At 43.4% G+C, this 24,691-nt stretch overlaps 1 protein-coding gene across 4 annotated transcripts in view; it reads left to right on the forward strand.

The window, feature by feature from the left end:
- tnika (TRAF2 and NCK interacting kinase a) overlaps positions 1-24,691 on the forward strand; it is a 59,530-nt gene that overhangs the window by 27,207 nt on the left and 7,632 nt on the right. Inside the window, exons 3-28 of one of the 4 annotated variants that reach the window (XM_063908179.1) lie at positions 2,334-2,390; positions 3,381-3,506; positions 5,378-5,488; positions 7,042-7,132; positions 7,578-7,708; positions 7,799-7,853; positions 8,542-8,620; positions 8,720-8,895; positions 10,701-10,767; positions 10,848-11,046; positions 12,030-12,146; positions 13,402-13,488; positions 14,593-14,796; positions 18,747-18,911; positions 19,139-19,387; positions 19,903-20,012; positions 20,383-20,498; positions 21,068-21,165; positions 21,355-21,378; positions 22,242-22,310; positions 22,813-22,919; positions 23,253-23,355; positions 23,618-23,767; positions 23,861-23,960; positions 24,066-24,236; positions 24,359-24,502. In XM_063908179.1, coding sequence (XP_063764249.1) covers positions 2,334-2,390; positions 3,381-3,506; positions 5,378-5,488; positions 7,042-7,132; positions 7,578-7,708; positions 7,799-7,853; positions 8,542-8,620; positions 8,720-8,895; positions 10,701-10,767; positions 10,848-11,046; positions 12,030-12,146; positions 13,402-13,488; positions 14,593-14,796; positions 18,747-18,911; positions 19,139-19,387; positions 19,903-20,012; positions 20,383-20,498; positions 21,068-21,165; positions 21,355-21,378; positions 22,242-22,310; positions 22,813-22,919; positions 23,253-23,355; positions 23,618-23,767; positions 23,861-23,960; positions 24,066-24,236; positions 24,359-24,502 — 3,106 coding nt within the window. The remainder of the gene's footprint in view (positions 1-2,333; positions 2,391-3,380; positions 3,507-5,377; positions 5,489-7,041; positions 7,133-7,577; positions 7,709-7,798; positions 7,854-8,541; positions 8,621-8,719; positions 8,896-10,700; positions 10,768-10,847; positions 11,047-12,029; positions 12,147-13,401; positions 13,489-14,592; positions 14,797-18,746; positions 18,912-19,138; positions 19,388-19,902; positions 20,013-20,382; positions 20,499-21,067; positions 21,166-21,354; positions 21,379-22,241; positions 22,311-22,812; positions 22,920-23,252; positions 23,356-23,617; positions 23,768-23,860; positions 23,961-24,065; positions 24,237-24,358; positions 24,503-24,691) is intronic. The other 3 variants (XM_063908180.1, XM_063908181.1, XM_063908182.1) reach the window with 3 other exon arrangements.

The raw sequence follows: 24,691 nt of genomic DNA on the forward strand, positions 1-24,691 counted from the left end.
CTCTTGGACGCCTTCTCTCTGTCCTGCTCTCTTACAGCCTTTGAATCCCCCTCTTCATGTCTCTGTGTGCACATGTGTGGGTGTGTGCATGAGTTATTCTGTCTGTGCAAAAAGCAGAGATAAAGAGAGATATTTTTCTATTTTTGGTGTGTGCGTGCGTGCGTGTGTGTGTCTGCAAGCGTATGTGCGAGTTTCTGATTTGTAAGTGGCTGTAATTCCTTTGTTGGACTCCAACAAAGCTAGTCCTTGTGCTTGTGGAATTGGGGCAGTCTGATCCTAATGAGAAATCCCTGTTCAATCTTTCCAACTCTTTTACTCTCACAGAGGCTGGATTCTGTTTGTGTGTGTGCGTGTGTGCGTGTGTGCATGTGTGTGTGTGTGTGTGTGTCTGTGTGTATGTGTGTGTGAGAGAGAGAAATGAAAGACTGATCACAGTGTTCAAATATCCACTGGTGCTTGGTTTGCATTATGCAGTGCTGGACTGTGACACAATGGAGTATCATTATTAAATCCCTAACTTTCATTTGCTCAGCAATAAATCAGCAAGTTTAAAAGTTTCCCTGTTTAATTCAAAGGAGCTGTTTAATGAGAAATGTAATGTGTGGCTTAAAATACCCTTCATTCTGGGACCTCAGCTGATGTTAACATATTGCCAGACATCTTGTGGGAAATCACAGAATGTACAACGGTTGAGTTTTTTTCTCTTGTTGCTCTAAGAACATAATAGCTTCTTGAATTTGAGTGACTTTGTAAGCATAGTATGCAAGTGAAGCAGTTTGTTCTAAGGACATTTGAGAAATACCTACAGTAATTATTTGTCACGTCTTTAATTTGGAGTTTGAACCCCAGTTTAAGGGACCCAAATGAGCAAAAACATCCCTTCTTGTGAGATCATATCCTTATGTTTTATATTCTTTCTACTTTGTAAAACTACAGTGGAAATGAACAGGACCATTTTTTTTAGCTGCCTACATTATATTGCAGTTTTATAACTGTTTATTGAATAACCTCCAACTGGCTATTAATGGAGTCAAGTGAGTTAACGTGAGCCTGTGGGTACAGTACAATTGACCCGTTAAAACGACATAAAAATAGATAGTGAAGCCGTGACAATGACTAATGATTGGTGTTAGGGTGCAGAGAGACTGTCCTGCTGCTGGGAAATCACTCCTGCAAATGAATGATGAAAACCTCAAACTTGTTCCCATAATATGCTTTTGTTCTCATTGTATCATTAATAAAGCCTCTGTTTTGGCTGCTCATTATCAGAATGGCCTTTTGATTAAAGCCCTCAGGACCCAACCCAGAGCCAAAACCCTTAATGCCATCTGGTTTCTACTGTAACACTTCCAGCAAGGAAACAGTCCTGCCCTTGTTTTGCGTATTTGTGCGTATCCTTCACTATGTATTTGTTTGTTTGTGCTGCTGCTGCTGCTAAGCTGTGCTGCTCAGACTGTAACATGCTAATCAGTTGATGCCAGACAGGTGGAAGTAATAGCCGTCAGAGGTTTTAGCATCTCTCTCGCGGTTAGCCTCATTAGCTGATCACAGGCGCAGATGCTCTGTTGCAAACCAACCTCTTGGGTCTTCTATTCCCCCCCTCAGCGCCCAATCTCCCGGTTCCTCGCCTCCCAACTCCCCCAGGCATCTTTGTAGCCTGGATATTACACAACATGGCAAAGTCTGTGTAACGGTATCTGTCTTTATTTAGCTGTTTCTCCGTGTTTTATATATTACACGCTGTCTGTTCAAAGGTAGTCTTGAGCTCAACGGAAACAAAAGCTGTATTTCATCCGTCCTCACAAGCGATACTCATGTAACCAAATCTGTAACAGTTGAAAAAGGGGATGTCTCGATTATTTATTCATCAATCGGTATTTCTGTTATCAAATTCTGATGAGAGAAGTGGAGTTTTTTGCCCATGTTGTTCTAAAAAATGCTGATTTAATGAGTTTTTGACTTTTGATTTATGCTTTCATCCAGTCATGAATATTGAATACAGAGAAATTTGAAGTCAAGAGGCTTTAGCAGCATCAGAAAATGTTTGTAGCCTAGTTGTGTTTATTGTTGTATTTAAAGACCAATCATTAGTTTGGGTAAAATGACACTCCAGTACTTTGGTCGTAGGTTACCCGTGTTTACATAAGTATAAGCTAAAGGTCACACACCGTATATGTCGCTCTTAGGACTGGATCTCCTTTGGAAAGTCATGCTTACTGTTCTTTTCTCTTGCAGTATTGACTGATTTATGCATGGATATATTATTACATGACAAGCATTGACATGGACATTTCTCTTCTCTGACTTTCCCCCTCCTTTCCTCGTTCCACCAGGGTCGCCATGTTAAGACAGGGCAGCTTGCAGCCATCAAGGTCATGGATGTCACCGGGGTAAGACACACACACCTACACACACACACACACACACACACACACACACACACATATGCACTCACCACATGTGCACACAGGCACAACTAATCATCTCAAGTGATTATAACACCGTCAACCATATCATCTTATTATGAGCGATGAGTCAGTGTGCGCGTGTGTGCACTTGTGAGTGTGTTGCGGCAGAGAGGAAATGAGGACAGGCCTATCGCCATGGTAATATTAACGAGAAGTAATAGGACAGCAGTGCGGTCTCAGGCGTGTCTCAAGCAGGAGGGGATCTCAGTTATATTTAGAGATCCTCCCTCCTCTGCCAGCAAAACAATGGTGGACAGCAGGAGTAAAACAACAACAAAGGAACTGATGAATGAACGTGAGCATGAATGACTGAAAAGGAAGCGAACATATGCAGGATAACGATGAAGCAGTGAATGAAATTACCAATGGAGCAGATGTGTGAAGCGTGAATAAACAAATAAACTGCGTATGAATGAATAAATCTGCTTAAATACAATGAAAATAAATGACTGTATTAATTGATGATTGAAAATTAAATGAGGGGAAAAAAACCAACATTTCCTAACTTAATGAGCTCCAAAATCAGCTTACTAAAACAAATGTTTTGTCTTCACAGCTGATGATCGCTAAATGAAAGCAATCAAGGCTTCGTTTTCTGACATTGTGCATAATGAATAAGGAATTAGGGTTTTAACCGACTGCCATCACAACAACTTGTTTTTAACAAGTGCTTTTCGCTTTGGGGCACTAACCCCCTAAAAGGAAACTAATTAAAAAGTAATGCTATTGTGGTTTATTTAGTGCCCAGCTGTGCGTTTAGCAACATCATTTTTCTTCCAATTTTTAATGGATTCATAAATCTTTCAACGACTTCATTCCCTTTGCTCTATCACCATCCTTCCTATTAATATGTTTGAGGGGTCACAAATAGAGGTCACGGTCTAATGCCTGTTGATATTTCTCTTCTGCCAGGACGAGGAAGAAGAGATTAAAGCGGAAATTAACATGCTGAAGAAGTACAGCCACCATCGGAACATCGCCACCTACTATGGAGCCTTCGTCAAGAAAAACCCCCCCGGCATAGATGACCAGCTCTGGGTACGCTATTATGTGTGTGTGTTGGTGCATGCTTTATATTCTGTGCATCTCTACTGAGTTTTACTTGGAAGAGAAGAAGGGCTGTAGTTTCGAGGAAAGCCACACAGCAGAAAAGAAAGAAGGGACATTCCATTTTTCGCTGCAAGAGATGTGGGTGTTGAGTTTGCTTGAGCATGCAGCGACTGTGTGCATTGAAATACTTGGTGTGAAATACATAAAGAATATGAGTTACTGTGCGTGGCTCGCTGGCTGCTGCAATAAATCAAATGTTAATGCGGTGTAAGGGAGCTTTCTCTTCTCTGATCCTGTAGCATTCATCACGTAACAATGGGAGGACACACACACACACAAAAACATATGCATATACACACAGCAGCCAGATCTACGGCCTGCATAATTCCCCCTGACTCAACAGCTGCCTGTTTGAGTGTGTTAGTAAGTGCACAAGCTGTATGTCTGCGTGCTTTGACATGTGTCCCCTTATGTTCATGCATAAATTAGTTTTCTTTTGTATCTGCGTGCGTGAGTACTTGTGCACAGCCTGAAGGAGAGGGGTCGTCCATAACTTGCCAACTTCCTCTCTCCCTGTTATCCAAAGTGATGATGAGAGGAGCTTGAAGCGAAGCCAGAACTGACCAGCAGCTGAAACTTTGCCCAAAAATCTCCTCCCTAAATGAGTCGGGGAGAGGAGGCAGCTGAGGATAGAGAGAGGAGAAAAAGAGGAGAGGGGTTGACAGAATGGACACATTGTGTTTGGGTCAAGAGATGGACTCTTGATGCATTCATGTGAACTGGTGACCCCGTTGAGTCAGTTTATGCAGCCGTTTCTGCGCTCTCTGTGGAGGGACAGAAGAACAGTCCTGAAACAGGGCTGTTCATGTGTGTTCACTTCTGTGTATGGGTCGTTTTCTCTAAGTAATGCTATTACAGTAATGTGGTTATGGGTTCTGTGTATTTTCTTTATAATGGGCATCATGGCGAAGAAAGCACATTTTATTCCGTGCACATGCGTCAGTGGTGTTCAATGGAAATGAATACATCCAAGAGACCGTTACCATAGTTGTAGGTGTTTGAGAAACAGACCAATAGCAACATCACTACTTAGAAATAAAATAATAATCATTCATGGCCTTTATTTTAGTTATTTTCCAAGTGCTTTACAGTTTATCATATAACCTACATTAGGCATGTAATACACCAATACTGTGGACAATACCCACAGGAGCAACTGGGGTTGAATTGTCTTGCCCAAGGACACTGCGGCATGCTGACTGTAGTCAAGGCCGGATTGAGCTGGTGTTCCCCAGGTGCGCGCTTTCCCACTGCGCCACAGCCCAAATATAGTTCCAATGTGTGTAAAGATCAACTTAGTGAAGATATTTACACATGATGGCTCGGATTCAATTATATTACCTTTTAAAATATTTCATTCTTTCAGTATTCATAGTCAGGTTTTCACTGTTTTCTGATGTTTTATAGACCTTATAAATAACTGGAATGAAGAAATATTGTCTGATTATTAAATAATTAAAGTAACAGCCATGCTTTCAAAGATGACAACAAGCAGTAATTAAAATTGAAACAATAAAACCATTTATAAACGCATAAAAAATGCTGCAGTTAAATGAATGTCTGTAGTTTATTTTTGTATATTTGACAATATTAATGCAAATACTGATATATTTATGATGACCTGATGTTGGCACAGAATAAAAGAGAAATTCATATATTTTTTAGATATTATTAATAAACAAGAATATTATTTACAAGCTTTCTAAGTTGCTTATCATGAGTTAAGGTGTTGTTTGGAGCAGACACTACACCTTCTTGTTGTTGCAGAGCATTCATTGATCAACCTTGTATGTGTTCAGCTGGTCATGGAGTTCTGTGGCGCCGGCTCGGTGACGGACCTGATCAAAAACACCAAGGGAAACTCTCTGAAGGAGGAGTGGACCGCCTACATCTGCCGGGAGATTCTCAGGGTGAGTGGCCAATGTTGCAGAGTCACCGTTTCAATCCCGCATGCGTCCTCCATGAGTAAGCAATTATTTTAATGGAAAGAAACAGAAATAGATCCTGGGTGATGAATGTGAGCTGTGTGTAGAAACAAAACAGCTGTTTGATTATTTATTTTCAGATTGATCTCACTGTTTCATCGGTTCTGTCTGGCATCAATGAACTAATGAGTTTATCTTCTGAGTTATTTTCTTGAGCGTAAAACAAATGTCCCTGTGCAATGAAAAGTCATCACTGCTACTGTAGGATGGTGTGTTTTCCCTGTTGTCTCAATTAAAACCAGTGCTTATTGCTTGCATAAAACATATTTTAATACATCTAACATGAATTATTTGTTTTTCTTTAAAAAAAATGGTTATATCCTTTATGATTTTTTTAATTATAATCCCTTAGGGACTTTGTTACACATGTATGAAAGTGTTGAGCGATGGATTTGGCCTTCATTTTATTGTCATTTAATGCAATAATGTCTTAGCTTATCTTCACATTATCTTCAGTTCATCAGGATTTTATTATCGCCATGTTTACTGAGAGCAGTTAGCAGTTTGTGTTCTGTGGTATCCGTGTGTTGGAGTCACATAGAGTCTTTGAATCTTTTTTTGTAATCGCTCTCATTTCTCCTGAACCGTATCTCTTCTATCTGTTTTGGTGCATTTTTCTCTGTTTGCTGAGGGCCTTATCCCCAAACAGAGCCAGTTGCTCGCAACCCCAGACAACAATGATCTCTTTCATCCACTTTTATTTCTCTTTTCACCCCTCATCTCTCATCTTATTTTGCGCTCTGTGCTTTCTCTTTCCCCCCCGCTGTGGGTTTTTTTTTTTTCTGTGAGCCTTTATCGAGTTACATATCGTCTCTCTGTCTTCTTCCCTTCTGTTTTTCTTTTGCCACGGCTTTTTTTTTTCCCTTGTTGTATCCTTTTCCTGGTGTTGTTTTAGTCATTTTACATTCAATATAAAAGACTTGACTAAATACGGATCATTACTCTTTCAAAGCATAGATACCTGACACCTTCATGTATCTGGCTTGGATTCAACCTACCAAACATCTGATATAACTGATATGTCAATTCAGTTATGTTAGCAAGAAGGACCATCTCAATGAGTTAATTACCAAAATACTCTTATGATCGATTGCAGAAAGCATGCTAATATCACACTTGTTTTTGAATATATACAAAGGTTGTTTGATTTTTCGTGACAAGAATGAAAACACCTTTATAGAAAGGCATTGCTAAAAGTATTCAGGTGGTGTATTTTGCTCCAAAAGGGATGTACAAATACTGCAGTTACTAGATTTTCTTCTAAGGCAACTGAAACTACTGACAAAACAGCCTTTTGCGGCACGGGGAGGTCACATGTCAAGGTCAGCTACAGAATGGCATCTGGAGCTGCTAGTCTTTTTCAAGGACACCCACTTTTGGAAATGAGCTCTTTACGTAATACAAAATATTAATAATCCTGACTGGTCTTATTGCTGCAGTGTCATTCCTTCACTGTGTATTTCTGTCGCTGTCTGCAGGGTCTGACTCATCTCCATCAGCACAAGGTCATCCACAGAGACATCAAGGGACAGAACGTCCTGCTGACAGAGAACGCAGAGGTCAAACTAGGTCAGTCTGTCATCTAACCCCGCATCACAAAACGGCTTTAGCATTGGGAGGGCAGGAGGAGGTATAAAGTTTCAGATAGCTCAGATGTGTGTATGTGTATGCGCGTGCGTGCGTGTGGCTTCTTCTTTTATGCTGAATACCAGCAGAGTCATCTCTCTGTAGCTCAGCCACTGCTCCTGGTGCAGATTGCTGAAGAAGGGACTCTCGCTCTCCTCTCTATCGCTCTCCCTCTAAGACCCAGTGGGCAGGGGATTATAAAGTGTGTGTGTGTGTGTTTGTAAATCGGGCGAGTTAGTACAGGTTAGGCAATTTGTTCCTGTTGAGAGTCCATTAAGGAATTTAGTAAAGCCCATTGGAATCAGCCCTCACACACACTGAGAAAAACAAAGATTAAAGTGCGGATTTTATCCTGACTTGTTGTCTTTATGTGTGTTTCTCTCCGTAGTGGACTTTGGAGTTTCGGCCCAGTTGGACCGAACAGTTGGACGGAGGAACACGTTCATCGGGACGCCATATTGGATGGCACCAGAAGTCATCGCGTGTGACGAGAACCCTGAAGCCACGTACGACTTCAAGGTGCTTCGACAACCTCCTTTCCACATCTGTGTGATGAGGTCCCTTTTGTGTAACCCTGAGTATTGATGCACTGTGTCTCTGCCATTACAGAGTGATTTATGGTCACTGGGAATCACAGCAATAGAGATGGCTGAAGGAGCACCACGTATGTAATCAGTCAAAAACACACATCTCCACCACTCATCAAGATCATTATCAAGTCTTTTTCTTTTCAGTCCAGGAAAATGCAACTCATCCTTAGCCCGATTTTTTTTTAATGAAGGCCAAAGAGCAAAATTGGTGATGAAATTGCTTCTTCCTTTTCCTTTCCCTTCATTCATTTCGTTATTCCTATAAGACATGCACATTATTAGGATGTTAGAAGAAGAAGCTGCTTCTAGACATACTTTAGTTTTGTCAAGGTTGTTTAGTTCTAGCAGTTTGGGACCGAACAGTCCTGCATCACAGAAGAAGACCTCTAACATTTACACTCAAAATCGTATTAATTTGGATGAAGCCTGAAACTCATAGGGTGTTCTAAAATCTGTTAAATAAAATGAGGCAAAACATCTTATTGTTTCAGCTGAAACCTGGCCATGTTTGACAATGTGAAGTTTGAATATGTAAATGCAAAACTGCCTATTTGTGAGATAGATAACAACTTAGGTGTTCAGGAAGATGAGACCTTAGTGTGTGTCTGTAAATGTAGTGGATTGTTATCAGTATTGACAGCCTTTATTGATCAGATGAGGACAAACTCCAGCTAGCTTTGATTATATGTCGTGATAATGTTCAGCACAATAAGTTAGAAACATCCACCCGAACTTACACATTTCTGGTATCTGAATCTTCAGCACTGTGTGACATGCATCCAATGAGAGCCCTCTTCCTCATCCCGCGCAACCCCGCCCCCAGACTCAAGTCAAAGAAGTGGTGAGTGTGGATCTTGCAACGGTATCAAAAGCAGGATAATCAGTTCAGGAATAGCCTTGACTACAGCGGGTTTTTCATTTCTCGTAAATGTGGTTCCAGGTCTAAGAAGTTCCAGTCCTTCATAGAGAGCTGTCTGGTGAAGAGCCACGGCCAGAGGCCCAGCACAGAGCAGCTCCTCAAACACCCGTTCATCAGAGAGCTGCCCAACGAGAGGCAGATCCGCATCCAGCTGAAGGACCACATCGACCGCACCAAGAAGAAGAGAGGAGAGAGGGGTGAGCAAGAACACGTGCTCGTATGGATTCAAACACAGATGTACATCTAGGTTTACACACAGGAGGAGGGACTGATTCATTAGGTAGTGTTAACCGACGTTGAAAGGATATTTTTTATTAAGCAGAAGCCCCCGGGTATGGAGTGCCTTAATCTTGCATTGTCTCTAATATCCAACGGGATAAATCTACGGGTAGCAAAAATAAATCTGCAGGGATGAAATCTATGGGAAACTTCTCCTTTGATTTATAACCTCAGTTTTCATTTTATAGTTTATGGTCTCAATGAAGTCCCATTAAGACAAACATTAACTATAAAGCAGGCTATGCTTTAGGGCGTGGCTACCTTTTGATTGACACGGCTACCACGGCAATGTCTGGTTTCGGTTGCTCTTCGTATACATGTCTAAGGATAACAAGCGTTTGGTTCTACCTTTAGTCCACCCGCTAAAATATAATATGTTGTTTTTCACCAATTGAATGCTTTTAATCTGAAAAAGCTGAAATAGGAAATGTAGTTAGGCAATAAGCTAACACAGTTCTCAAGAAGCTGTTGGTGACTTAACTAACATATGCTGATATGGTTGAGAGGAAATTCAAATGAGGATGCTGGATGACACAAATTCAGTGTTGGCTGTCAATACATCGTAGACATGAAGTCAGCCTTTTAGACTCTAGGATTCCATCGATAACAGCAAGGAAACTGAGACAACTTATTATGGAATGTAAATAAACTGAATAAGCATCACTAAAATACTTAAATAGTATCAAAAGCAGGGTTTGATCTGATAAAAATGAAGGATTATAACTGTAAAGTGCAGCAGTCCAACCCATTATATTTGTTGTTTGGCCTAAGTGCTCACTCACATTCCCATACACACGTGCACAAACAGACACACACACACAGATACAATCATATACACACCAGACTCATTGCATAAAAATGAGTGCTGCATGAGTGAGCTGTAATACACTTTCAGATGCAAATTCTCACACAAATGTGCACAGAAAGTAAAAGTGATAGACTTCCAGTCCGCTGCGACACAAACACACACACAGTTAGAGTGATAGACTGACAGTGGCACCCAGCACTGCGCCAGTAAAAACCACATTAACCGCTTCAACAAACAGCACTGTGCAGGGCGGACGTCTCGATGATGTATAGAAATGTCTCGGGTTTGTAGCGACTGCTGCTTTCTCCAGCTGTCACTTTGTCACATTCGGAGGATGGGTCTGTGTGGATGTGCCTCAGAAAGAGCGTCATGCTCTAAGCCCCGTTACACTGAAAGAGCTCCGAGCTTATGTTCTCCACTTCGCTACACACAGTAAAATTACAATTTATATTCTTATTTAAAGCGGCTAAAAGAAAGTGCCCTGAAGGAGGGAGATCTGGGAATGCCAGAGTCGTGAGCTGTTTAGAAATGAACAAAGGTAGTTGAAGAAGACAGAAGAAGAAGTAGACATACTTTATTAATCCCTTACAGGGAAATTGCTTTCTCTACTCTGTTGTGTTGACAAAAAACACAGAGGAAATACATGCACACACAACCACATGCAGAGGAGAGGTGGCAGAGAGAGGCAGCCAGGTACCCAGCGCCAAGGGAGCAGATAGAGGATAGGTGCCTTGCTCAAGGGCACCTCGGCAGTGGCCTAGGAGGAGAACTGGCACCTCTCCAGCTACCAGCTCACTCCATATTGAAGTGAAACGCGAAGAGTGGAATGGCTTCTGTCTGCTTGTTATTACCTCACTCTCTGGTTTTATTATTTTCCATGGTTTTTAGTATTTTTTGTCTCTCTTCCTCCATTAGATGAGACAGAGTACGAGTACAGTGGAAGTGAAGAGGAGGATGAAGAAAGAGACATGGGTGAACCGAGGTCAGAATAAATACACTTTTTTTTTCCCCAAACACATTTTAAATCTCTTCCCTTACTAAAAATACTCGGTTCATCCGCAGCTCCATCATCAATGTCCCCGGAGAGTCGACCCTGAGGCGGGACTTCCTGCGCCTGCAGCTGGCCAATAAGGAGCGCTCGGAGGCGCAGCGGCGGCAGCAGCTGGAGCAACAGCAGAACGAGGAGCACAAGCGCTTACTGTTGGCGGAGAGACAGAAACGCATCGAGGAGCAGAAGGAGCAGAGGAGGAGGCTGGAGGAGGTACGCTAGAGGAGGAGACAACAATCATGACCTTGTTGAATATGAATTAAAAAACGTACATGAATATAAATGTTATTTAGTAGCCCCAATGTAGATCGATAGAATCGGAGGATGAAACCCTCTTTATTTGTCACATACATGCACACAGCAGAGCACACACAGTGAAATTGGTCCTCTGCATTTATTTAACCCATCCTAGTACTAGGAGCAGTGGGCAGCTATTGTGCAGCGCCCGGGGAGCAATGGGGAGTGGGGATTGGAGGTGTCTGGTGCCTTGCTCAAGGGCACCACAGCAGGGCCTAGGAGGTGAACTGGGACCTCTCCAAGTAGCCGTCCACTTTCCATATTTTCAAGTCTGTTTGGGGACTTGAACCAGCGACTCTACGATTCCCACTCCAAGCCCCTACTGACTGAGCCACTGCTGAGGCTTCAATGTACATTTTCACAACAAATATCAGGAGTAAGCCCTCCCTGCTTTCCACTTTAAAGCCTAGGGCAAACATAATTTGTGACACTCTGACTCACAAAACACTTTGTTCACCGTTTGGGTCGAGGCTTCAGTAGAACATGTGAGCGTTACAGAGACCGACTCGCACACACAGCCTGTCCCCAGTGTCCCTCTCTTAGTTCCAGAGAGCCGGCTAAAAGAAGAAAATCCTTTAGCCCTTAATCTGTGCGCTCTCTCTGGGTTCCCACCAGGACTTGCTTCCCAACGCACTGCTAAGCACCATGACTCAACTCAACTAACATGACCCCTCCGCTTACGGCCAAGTGTGTGTAGTTGTGTGGGAAAATACATGTGTGTTTGGGTAAATGTGAATGTTTGTATCCTGTGTGAATCACCTTTTTGTCTGTTATTCGAAGATTCTAAGCCAAGACACAATGAAGAAATGTATTTAAAGCAAAAGGAAAAATGAGTTTACATATCAATAAGGAGCATGTGTGTGAGAAAACAATGTGTTGTGATCGTGTTCTCCTCACAGCAGCAGCAGCGAGAGCGGGAGCTGAGGAAACAGCACGAGAGAGAACAGAGGAGGCGCTACGAGGAAATGGAGCAACTCCGCAGAGAGGAGGAGAGGAGGCATGCGGAAAGAGAACAGGTCTGTACACTTTACTGTAATGTTGTATCAAAACAAACGTCTTGTATGAATAGAGACAGTATGGTGCCACAGGAAAGTGTGATATGAGGACAGCTCATTCTCATTTGCCCCAAAACATTCTGTTTTCTTTTTAGGGCAACATCTCCCTCCGTCTTTCTTAGTCACTCTGATTTGACTTGTCGCCTTAAATTACCTCACTGGTGTAATTTTCTAATGTTCTTTGGCGGGACTTCAGTTTCAGATACACAACTCGTAAATTTTTAAGCTGATTATGCATCCTTTGTTTTTCTGGGCATATGATCTCCTGCCCTCTTGTTGTGACTTCTCTCTTCTCAGCCCCTCGAACAAAAGTGCAAAAACATTATTTTCTTCTTTCTCTGGGTTTTGCCGATCCTTTGGTAGTCATATTTGTGTCTAAATCGATCACACTTTATTGGAACATCTTGAATATTTCACAAAGAAACACTTTTTTTTTTTTTATATAGGGCTCACTTCATAAATAGAAAACAATAGTAAAACTTTAGATTATTACTTTCAGAAAAAGTGATTGATCTTTAGCATCAGCAGATCCCTCAGGATGAAAATCCAGACCTAGTCCTAGGGTTAGGACTAGGTCCCCTAACCCTAACCCTAGGCATTAATCGCAGTCTCTAATATACTTTATGACAAGCTAAGAACGTAACAGGTTTTTTGGGGGGATTTTTTTCAGTTATTTATTAGAACTTGGATCCTTTTTTACAAATTATTTTCCCCAAACTCAAAGTTATCAGAGTGGGAACTAACCACATATATCTTTCTCTGGCTGTTACTCCTTTTTTATTTCTGGCTTTTTCTACTGTTGATTCTGTCTGTATTATGATTGTTTTGCGTCTTCCTCTTTCTGTCTTTCTTTTAACAATCTGTTTCCCTTGTCTTCTCACTGAACTGATGTGTATTATTTGTCTGTTCTGGTCTCTTCTTCCGCTCTGTTCCTCTCCTCCTAATATTCCAAGTGTTTTGAGAGATATATTTAAACCCCTCTTTTTGTCTCCTTATCATGTTTTCTTTGTACCACATTACAATTGTTTCGAGAACGCAGCCTCCTTAGCTTCATCTGGTTCCTGACTCATCTTCCCTCCTCATTCACAATCACCTCAGGGGATTATCCTCTCTATATCGCTTTCTGTCTTTCTTACTCTGTCTCTGTTTAGACGTACAGATTTCCTGATTTTTCTCTCGGTCTATTTCTATCTCCTTGTGTCGACACGCTGCTCAGGAGTATATCCGTAGACAGCTGGAAGAGGAGCAGAGGCAGTTAGAGATTCTCCAGCAGCAGCTACTACAGGAACAGGCATTGCTGATGGTAACCATAGCCCTCCCACGTGCTACTACTGCCCCCCATTTGTGCTGTGTGGCCCCCTGTCCCCACTGCATGCACCTGAGTGACAGTTTTACAGAGAAGGAATCCACAGAGTCACTCAACCTGTCTGCTACATATTTGAAAAACATGGAACCTCAACAATGCATTTCTTATCCCCAGTGCTTGTTATTCAGGTCACTCATTGCATGAAGTATACCATTTAGTTGGCTGGATCTCAAAGGATTTCCCAAAGGGTGCAGAAAAACGGGTTTGGCAGCCTCACTCATGTTAGCCCACGCAAAGTGAGATCATCCAAGGGGAAATAAGACATGTTTATTTCCCACTGAGGAGTTTCTCAGTGCCACAGTCTTATCTAGAACTTCTGTCTTATATTAGTGCGAGGAACCCACACTGCGTCTCGTATTACAGTATGTGTCCACTGTCCCTTGCGTCTTATTTGAGGAGAAATAGAGTAAAGGATGAAACCTTTTGAGATCCAACCCCAGAGACAACAGTAATGACTTCACGCACCAAAACCCAGAAATGTGTTGCTGCCTGAAAAATGGCGTCTTCCCCTTCCATCCGTACTTCCTTCCTGCCTCCATGTCTCCTTCCCTCTCAGTACCTTCCTTCCTCTTCCCAAGTCCTTTCGTTTCCTGGTCCCGTTCATCCATCATCCGGCTAAAGATGGTGGTTATCAGTGTGAATATGTGTCTTTATGTTACATACACATGATTCCAGTTGTCAGTATTTGTGTTCATCAGTTCTGTTTTGCAATATTTGACAAAAAATGAATTGCAAACACACAAAAAACAGAATTGAGAGAAATTTAGTGCAGATGACAGCTTACCATTTCGTAATGTACTTTTTGCAACTACTCATTTTTTCACCGTTGAAAGATTGCATGAACTAGAAATTGAGCAACAGTTCCGCAATGTTTTTTGGTGTTGATCTCTATGTCTCTCACTACCTTCTCCTCTTCATCATGTCCTCCACTTACGGTTCCTTTCTCCAAAATCCATCCACGTTTCATTTTCTGTTTTCCTTTCCCGTCTCTCATCTTTGTCCTTCCTCCCACACCACCCCCATCTCCCTGTCTCCCTGCAGGAGTACAAGCGTAAGCAGGTAGAGGAGCAGCGGCAGGCGGAGCGGCTACAGCGGCAGCTCCAGCAGGAGAGAGCCTACCTGGTGTCACTACAGCAGCAGCAGCAGCAGCAGCAGCAGCAGGAGGGAAGGCAAGCGGAGAAGAAACCGCTTTACCACTACAAAGATATCATCAATCCTAGCGACAAGCCTGCCTGGGCTAAAGAGGTATGTCGCAACATGTATGATGTACAAGGACATGCATGCAATTAAATATGTGAGTTATCTACAAAAAAAATCATCACTTTTCTGCACTGAAACGTTGACTTTAATTAAATGTGTTATGTCGACAACTGTATGAGGTTATTTGAAAGCAATACTATTAAGTTTAATACAAAAAATGAACTTTATATTACTGCTTTCAACTATATTAAGTCAACGTTATTTCAGTGCAGAAGGGACAAACTACTTAATATCTGCATGTGTCGGTGATGATCCCAGTAATCCCCCAATTTTATATAAAAACACCCAGTGGCCTTTTTGTGTTGTTAATATCTAATTCAGCAGGTCCCACTAGAAGCATCAGCCGTGCGGGAGACATCGCTTTTGAGTCTGAAGATATTTAAGAAGCTGATTTTACTCCCCATGTGATGTCTCCTCTGTGTTTGTGTTATGCTTACCTTCCTCTGACTCTGACCCCCAGGTCCCGAAGCTGCAGCATGTTCAGGGTAACCCGCCCCGCTCCCAACTACGACAGCACCAGTCATTCAACCAACCAGCTTCATCCCCCGGCTCTCGGGGCCAACAACGAGCTGAGGCCCCTAGACGAACCTTGTCCCATGGTTCCCAGCCCCTTCCCTCCCATATACCCCATATCCGTGTTTCACTAGATGGAGAACCCCTAGATCCGGGACTCAAGCAGGAGATAAGTCAGCAGGTCAGAGAGATCAGGGCTCAGAAGCTCAATCAGAGGGGCCGCAGCCCAGGGCGCAGCCAGGGGCAGAGCCAGGCTTCTGGCCAAGGGCCCAGTAAGGGACCTGGTAAGAATCAAAGAGAGCGTTCCACTCCAGGGCCAGTCAGCCAGTCTAATCCAGTGCTCAACCCTTATGCTCTGGGGCCTAGCAATCAGAATGAGAGGCCCAGAGATAGGCCTCTCTCTGCCCCCAATCAGGCAGCCATCCAGGGTCTAATGTCTCCGGACCCTAAGATCCCTCAACCTCAGTCCCCACCACACGTCCAGAGTCCCCAGTCTGGATCTATGTCTGCTATCAAACTGGTCAGTGGAAATCTGCGCAGCCAGTCTCACTCACCTTGCCGTAGAATAGATGTAGATATAGATTCGGAGTTTCAGGGAGGGAGGCTAAAAGAGAGTAGGCCAGCTTGCAGCTACACGAGCCTCCAAGTGCCCCCGGACTGGGAGGACTCACATGGCCAAACTGACCCCCTCTCTTACTCCTTCCCTGACAACACTCTCCTCTCCACCCAATTGAGGTGCAGGAATTCCTACTCACCTACCTCCCCTACCAGTAGTTTTCTTCAAGTCCCTTTTAACAATCCTTCACATTCCCAAATTGTTGATAGTGACAGAGGGGGAGTGAAAAGCAGGCAGCGTTTTAAAATGTCCTCCTCGATGTGTGACCTTAGTGCTTCAGCCCCAGCAGACGTAATGAAATGGAACTTTATTGAGAACAGACATATGGGTCATCTCTCCCCTGGAGAGCAAATCTCTCCCACCTCTCCTGTTTTTGGGCTGTGCCTCACACCTCGCACCTCTCCACAAACCTCCCCCTCTTCCTCAGGCTCGTGGTCCACCGGTACCTTTTCGCCTCCATTCTCCTGTGAACACTTTGTGCTCAACAAACCCAGCACATCTTCTCCAACCTACGATGGCCACCTCCTCAGGCCCAAACAGGCCTCCCTCACACCAACCTGTACCCCTCGCTGCTCCCCGTGTGTCTCTCCCTTTGGATCCCAGGCCCAGATCCATCAGATGTGTTAGGTGCTGGACCCTTGTCCAAAGCACACATGTATAGATACACTCTCACACACATACTGTACACACACATTGTTGTGCTATATTTGTGACTGAAATAAGTCATTCACTAGGCCAAAATCTGTTTCTATTTTTTGTAACTTGTGTTTACATTACATTACAGGGTTGATGCACATTTAGGTTGTGTCTGCCTGATCTTTGGGAACTCAAAATGTACTCAAATCAACAAAAGGAACAAGTGCAACTATTCCCAATTAAATATTTAAACACAAACCGTAGCACTCGCTTGGCTACACATCAAAATATAATAATATATTTCCAATAAAATGTCAAATAATACCTCACAAAGATAGAAGTACAAGCGCACATATGTATAATGTGAATATATATAAACACACAACATTACTGTTAAAAAATGTACATTTATCCCGACAAGTGAAGGGTATTTTACTATAAATCTACATGTTGTACATTTTTTAATTACTGTAAACATTCTTTTCTGGGACTGGGATCCATTGGGGAGTTTCCTATATTCAGAGTCAGTTTATCACCGTGTAACAAAGGTAGCTTAGTTACCCACACCCTGCCCGTCCTGATGCCTACCTTGCCACCCTTATAACCCATTGCCCCAAAACGCACCATGGCCAGCCCACTTCATATTCTTGTTGATATCACCGGGGAAACCTGCCCATCCCAACTTCTTTTTAGGTCAGTCAACCAGTCGATCTTATCCCGGCTTGGTGATGGGTGCTGGCCAATTGGTGGTGGGATCATTCTAACAACCCTGGATCCTGAGAGGATGTCCTCCATCTGCTCTCCTTTCTAATCTTTTTCTGTGTTCTTTCTTAGTGTTGATGCGACAGTGACCTCTATTAACATCCCCTAATGCTCTGGTTTTAACCTTTTAGAGACTTTGCCATGGTAGAAAGAGCTTTTGGGTGGTAGGCTTCAAGTGAACCTCAAAAAGAAGTAAATATTTGTCAGCACCACCCAAAAGGTTTTTCTTCTGGCAAGAGATCTTCCTATTTCTCTTTCTTTTGAAGATCAGTTGATGTTTATGCTGACATTGATCGCCTCCACAGCTTAAACTCGACCTGGATCACAGCAGTGCTTCTCCTCACTCACCGAATACTTCTTTTTCATTGGTTCTGTGAATTTAGCTGCTGTTTATCTACACTTCTATCCTTCACCAGTAGTTGCCTTTCATCCCGAGTGAACTACTAACAAGAATTCGATAGTTGCCTCACTGTAGTTGACTCGCTCGCAGGCAAATAGCAAATATTTGGAGAACGACACAGTATTTCATAGTTGTTCCAACCCAGGTCATAATCTTGAATAATCCTACTAGATTATGAGCTCATGTGGAATTACTGAAAGCCTCCAAAGGGGATAGTTCTCATTGCATACGGAAGTTTAACTGGGGGCTATTGACTCGCTGCCATGCTGAGCCACGACTCAACCATCCACTAAGCGTTGAGTAGACGATGTTCAGAGAGGAAAAGTGTGATTTAGGCTGCTGGGAGCATTCCTCAGAGCCGTCCCTCACTGCACACCAGATAATCTGATAATCTGATTACACTGCCGCCCCACTCACAGATATTTGGTGCTCGTTCGCATTGACGCTCTGTGAAAAAAGTCACTGAAGCGCTTATGAACATAAAATCAAACATGTTTTTTGTATGTGTTGTACACACTTGCTCGGCATGTACTCAACACTATGATTTTTGGTCTAAATGTGGTGTCTGCTAAAGAAGATTTGGGGTAATTCTGGACCTACAGCAATCAGACACTCCTCAACTGTCTGTGGGACAGGCAACAATTTAATTGGAGTTACAGAGGATATTATCTGACAGTAGAATCTGTTGGAAGACAAACAACCAAAACATTGCATTTAATGTTGGTGCTGACAAGATTCAACACGTTTGACAGTTTCCTTGTAAATGTTGAGTTGCTCCATGCGTGTAAAATAATACAACAAAGTGGCAGTTTTGGCAATCCTCTTCAGAAAAACTTGTTTGCAGAACAAGAAAATCAACACTTGCCATGTGAGAATAAACAATGTCCCACAGCAATTGTTGTTTGTTTGGCTTGTAACCATGCATGGGGTGGGACAATACCGACGGTTTGTGATTTATTGGTGCCGTGTGCTTGGCTGTGAGTGACAGTGGTATGTGACCCGTCCCAGGTGGAGGAGCGATCTAAGCTGAACCGGCAGAGCTCCCCAGCGCTGCAGCCCAAAGTGTCCAACCGCATCTCCGACCCCTCCCTCCCTCCCCGCTCCGAGTCCTTCAGCAGCGGGGGCATGCAGCCCGCCCGCACCCCACCCATCCACCGCTCCATTGAACCTCAGGTGTGTGTGTGTGTGTGTGTGTGTGTGTACGCGAGCATAACTGGAGGCGCATGAATGCTCGGTGTGTCACAAATGATCACAAATCTTTTCACTCCTCGTTCATACCTCCTTATAAATCTTCCATCACTCCCTCCTTACTGACTTTCCTTTTCTTTCAACCTTTCACCTTTTTATCCCATCTGACACAATCCCTTCATCTCTCCTTCTGTCTTTCTCTTCTCTTCCAGATGGCTCACCTGGTCCCTGTGAAGACCCACTCCGGCTCCATGTCCGGTTCTCAGTCTCTGCAGGATCAGACGGGCTCAGCTCTGAGTGAAGGTGTCAGCGTTGGCTCCCCCAGGCCCGAGATGCCACGCCAGAACTCGGACCCTACCTCTGACACCCCTGGACCCCCGCAGCGCATCGCAGGCAGGGAGGACCGGGACAGAGACAGGGACAGGACCGCCTGGCTGAGAGAGGAGGACATGCCACCCAAGGTCAGAGAATCACATTCAGAAAGAAGACATTATTTCTGTGATGTAATGAATTGTGAATTGAATATTATTATTTAATTCTGTTTATGGATTCAATTGACTTGTGAAAACATAAAGCAAAAGCATCTGTTTGGTTACGAGAAATGGTTTCAGTAACCTCATTAAGTGAGGAAACTGAACTGATGTTGCAACCATAGGAAATGGCTCAGTTTTGTAAGGTTTAATCAGCTTTCGTGAAACTTAAAAAGAGCTGCTGGAAATAAACTGTTGACTGTGATACAAGGAAAAACAAGGCAAGGAAATGCTTTACATGCACAGCCTTTAATGTATTTGGACTTTGTTGGCATTAACTAAGACAGGTGTCAACATTACTGCACCTGTTTCACTATTCCAACATATGGGTTTATTAATTATGTCGCTAACAAATCATTTTCTGGTCACAACCTTTGGACTTCTTGCTAGGGGATTTTAAGCCAAGCCGTATCAGCAGCGTTGACCTTCTATTTGTTTGTGTCCAGGTCCCTCAGAGGACCACTTCCATCTCCCCAGCCTTGGTCAGGAAGAACTCCCCCAATGGAGGAGGAGTAGGTCTGGGCCCTCGCACAGGTTCCCAACTCATAAGGGCCAGGTAAAGCTCATCTTAGCACATTGTCCATCTCCGAAGTGTGAACTAAAGTCTGAATCTGAAGTAACTTATAGTGCGCATCATCCTTTAACCTACATTTTAACACATTTATGCAGACCCCCTATAATATAAGCTTGTGTATTGTATTTCAAACACATGTCAAAACACAAAATGTGCTTTATATGATGTATCAGTTAAAAAGATTTGTAATTTTTTAGCAGAAGTTATTGATACATCATACTGTTTCAATATTTTTACACTGTAGGAATTGCCTTATACTATGTTAAGTTTATAAAAACAAGGTAACGCTACGAGGCGTGTTATTCTGGCTCGTAATAGAGATCTAAAATGATTATTTTTTTACCTCTTTCAGTAACCCAGACCTGCGGCGCTCTGAGCTCTCTCTGGACGCCATGCTGCAAAGAACTTCGTCCAACTCCTCGTCCTCCTCCTCCCCTTCATCTCAGGGAGGCTCAGCTGAGAGGAGAGGTACAAAAACTCACACAGACACTCACGATTATACAGTGCTGTGCACCCACACTGACAAGCCTGCATGCAAACAATTAAAAACCTTTGTGTTGTACTTGTCGACATGCAGATGCGAGCAGAGAAACACACAAACATCCACTTGCACTCACAGGGCTTCAGCGAGTTTCAGAGGCTATCAGCGGGACAGTGTCATGCGCAGTTCTGCTCTGATCAACCTGTCTGATGTGCCCGGTTACTCCCAGCCTCCGGAGAGATAGAAGAGAGGAAATGAGAGAAGCAGATAGAGAGAAGCGTTCAGGGATGTGTCAAACAACAGGCCTGAGGGATATCTAAGATATGCATGGGTATCCCCTTGACAAACACATGACATGGGAAGAGGTAGAAGTACGGAAGGATCAGGTTTCTTTCATGTTTGCCGGATGCTATAATGGGGTTGACAGTAAATATGGCAGATATTGAAAAAACAAGACAGATAATTACAAGATAGGGTGAGAATACAAAATAACTTTTAAAAATGAGCTTTTTTGACAATTGCAATGAGGTAATGTACAGTGTCAAATGTGTGATAGGTCAAGCCAAGCAAGAAGGATCCCCACCAGCAGCCAATCAGGAGGCGAAGCCCAAACAGGAGGAGGGGCGTGAATCAGCCAGACCCAGTAGACCTGCAGTGAGTACAACACACACACACACACACACACACACACACACACACACACACACACACACACACACACACACACTCACTTTCTGCCACAGCAGTCTCCTCGCTGGGAACCTTCTGCAGGCTTCTTCTCCTTTTTTTCTGCCATTCATATGGTTCTTCTCTTTTCTGCCTCCCTCTCTTTGTATTCTTCAGAGCTATAAGAAAGCCATAGATGAGGTTAGTGACACTCAAGTCCCCCCCTTTTTTTATCCCAGTATTCCTTTGCCTCAATCTTCAGAGCCCTTCTTTTTTCCCCTGGCATGGTGGAGTTCGCTGGTTTCACAAGAAGATGACGTTTCTTTCTTTTAAGTTTAAAAATATCAGGGCGTAAAGGCGGCGGCAGTGCATGCGTGCTTCTACACACATACCTCAGAGTGTATGTGGATGCGCGCTTGTGCCAGTTTGAGTGTATGCATGCGTGTGTGAAAGTGTGTGTGTGAACTGCCAAGCACCTGAATTCTCTGAATCTGTTTTCCTGTTTTTCTGATGTCACGGGCACTGTTCAGGAGGAGCTGGTAAGCCCACCGTGTATGACGGTCCTTCCCCCCCATCTGCATGATTTGGACTGATCCACTGTGGCTGGGTTGAATGGGGAGTTACGGGAGGGGAGAAACCACGGGCAAGTTGGCATGGGGTTGATTGGTAGAGGGGGTGCGGATAAATGCTGCAATCCAGAAAAAAATCAAGCCTGATTATCTGTCTCTCCCTCCTCTTACGACCCGTCTTCACACGGTTGATGAGCGTACAAAAGTGCTGATCTGTGAACACCTCGTATGTCACAAAATAAATGTGTCACTTGGCTAAGCTTTAAAAAAAAAAGTGTTTCTCAGATAAGCACTCTTTGTTCCTAATTGACAGGCCTGGGTGTTTGTGTGACAACAAATCAGTTGTCCTCTGTCACAATGCTGATGGTGTGTCCTTCTCTTTGCCCCTCTCTGCTGCCCTCGTGCTTGTATATGATTTGGTCTCCGTCTCCTCATGACACAGAGCTGATGAACTAACTGTCTCTTTCTCCTCCTTTATTCTGTTCCTCTCTATAGGACCTTAGTGCACTGGCTAAGGAACTCAGAGAACTGAGGGTAGAGGAGGGCAGCAGACCTCCAGTCAAGGTATGATTTATACATGTAAATGTGGGATGATGTCTTGGCCATCAATAGAAAAGAATAAAAACACAATCAAGTAAAAAGGTTATTTACATCATGGTCCTCGTTATAATGGGAAAGGGTAAGATGACAGATATTGATGTTAGGTTAGCAAAGCAAAATACATAACATACAACAAAAGAAAAACGGAGCAAATTAATGAATGAAATTAAGGAATTAACTTTTGCCCAAGGTATTCGTTAATCATTTTGGAAATCAATTGTTTGATCTTTAAACATAAAAATAAAAAGTGAAACCATTTTTTCTGATTGCAGTCCTCCTCCTCTTCATTATCTTCTTAAATATCTTAATCTTAGATAATGCCGCGAGTATTTAATTAGACGATAACTCCAGGACAAATGTATTGCTCTATAGCAGTATGGGGCTTACACATGTCACTGATATCTTTCATTTGCTTTGTTTAGTTTCTGACCAACTTTTTGTCTGTGCTCTTTGCGTCCTAAAAAAGGTTACAGACTACTCGTCCTCTAGTGATGATTCGGAGAGCAGCGATGACGACGGGGAGACGGTCGGGCATGATGGGACCGTTGCTGTTAGCGACATCCCCCGCATCATGTAAGTTGTCCGCTCTGTTTTTGTTTTTCCCTCCCTCTGTTCTTTTTTCCTCCAAGCTCGGTTTGTCAGTATTCATTTGTGTAGAGATATGCATGTATTTGGAATATACACCATGCCAGCAGCTTGTCAGTACAGTTTTGGCAGAATTGCTTTGTAAATAATCGTGTGTGTGTGTGTGTGTGTGTGTGTGTGTGTGTGTGTGTGTGTGTGTGTGTGTGTGTGTGTGTGTGTGTGTGTGTGTGTGTGTGTGTGTGTGTGTGTGTGTGTGTGTGTGTGTGTGTGTGTGTGTGTGTGTTTAATGTGTGTTTAATGTGTGTTTAATGTGTGTAACAGGCCAGCGGTGCAGAGCAGCAGTGAGTCGTATGGAGGGCTGACAGAAGACTCTCTCGGAGATGCCTATAATAGCTCCAAGGACAGCACTCTGGTGATGAGAGAGGTGATGAGTGTTTATACACACACACACACACACACACACACACACACACACACACACACACACACACACACACACACACACACAGATCTAGAGGGAAGGGGATGAAAAATAAACAAAGAAAAACAGCTTTTGTTTATCAAAACTGAGCTGATTTTGCTTCCTTATCACCACTTTGACCTTCTTTTAGTCGCCCCTCTCAACATAGTATCTCCTCTTTCCTTTGTTTCTCAACTTTTTTCTCTCCTTTCTTTTTGTCTTGAAGGCGGCGGAGAGGAGGAGAGGTGGCCACACTGAGAGTAATGGGTTCGGTAATCATGGTAACCATGGTAACCTCCCTGACCTGGTGCAGCAGAGCAACTCTCCCTCGGCCACGCCCACCTCCGCCCTGCAGGAACTGGGAGAAATGGCTGAGGTTAGACACAGACACACGAACGAAAAGTAATCCTGTGTAATGTGTTAAAGTAGGCTTCTGCTATTTAATGATTTACTGCTTTTTGTCACACAGTTTGGTCTAGGCGGGTCTAAATCGTCCTTCACCCCATTTGTTGATCCCAGTGTCTATCAGACCTCCCCAGGTGAAAATGACGATGAGAGCTCAGCAGAAGGTAAGCAAAGGACAGCTTTGGTCACATATTTAACGTATTCCAAAAATGTTATCTGCTAAACCATTCTACATTTGTTCAACTTTCTCTTCTTCTATGGTATCCCAGACATGTTTTCCAGCGAGCTGCTGAGGCAGGAGCAGGCCAGACTAAACGAAGCCAGAAAGATCTCTGTGGTCAACGTCAACCCCACCAACATCAGACCCCACAGCGACACTCCAGAGATCCGCAAATACAAGAAGCGCTTCAACTCTGAGATCCTGTGTGCTGCACTCTGGGGTAGGAGAGAGCCTCCTTGGCTTTTCTTATAAAACAAGAACATTTGAACTGTCACAATATATATTCACAACTATTCCAAACATCTGTGTGTGTCTGACTCTTGTGTGTATGTGTGTGTTCAGGTGTGAATCTGCTGGTGGGGACAGAGAACGGTCTTATGCTGCTCGACCGAAGTGGACAGGGAAAAGTGTACAACCTGATCACCAGACGCCGCTTCCTGCAGATGGATGTGCTGGAGGGGCTCAACGTGCTGGTCACCATATCTGGTAGGTCTAACACACACACACACACACACACACACACACACACACACACACACACACACACACAAACACAGTGGATCCTCATATACAGACCGCATTCTTCTCCAGTGTATCTGAACACAGCTTGTAGCTCATATCATATCAGATGTGGAATATGCAGATACATTTCATGAAGGTGGTGACGATATGTAT

This window comes from Eleginops maclovinus, chromosome 19 (assembly GCF_036324505.1).
Source record: "Eleginops maclovinus isolate JMC-PN-2008 ecotype Puerto Natales chromosome 19, JC_Emac_rtc_rv5, whole genome shotgun sequence".
Lineage (NCBI taxonomy): Eukaryota > Metazoa > Chordata > Actinopteri > Perciformes > Eleginopidae > Eleginops > Eleginops maclovinus.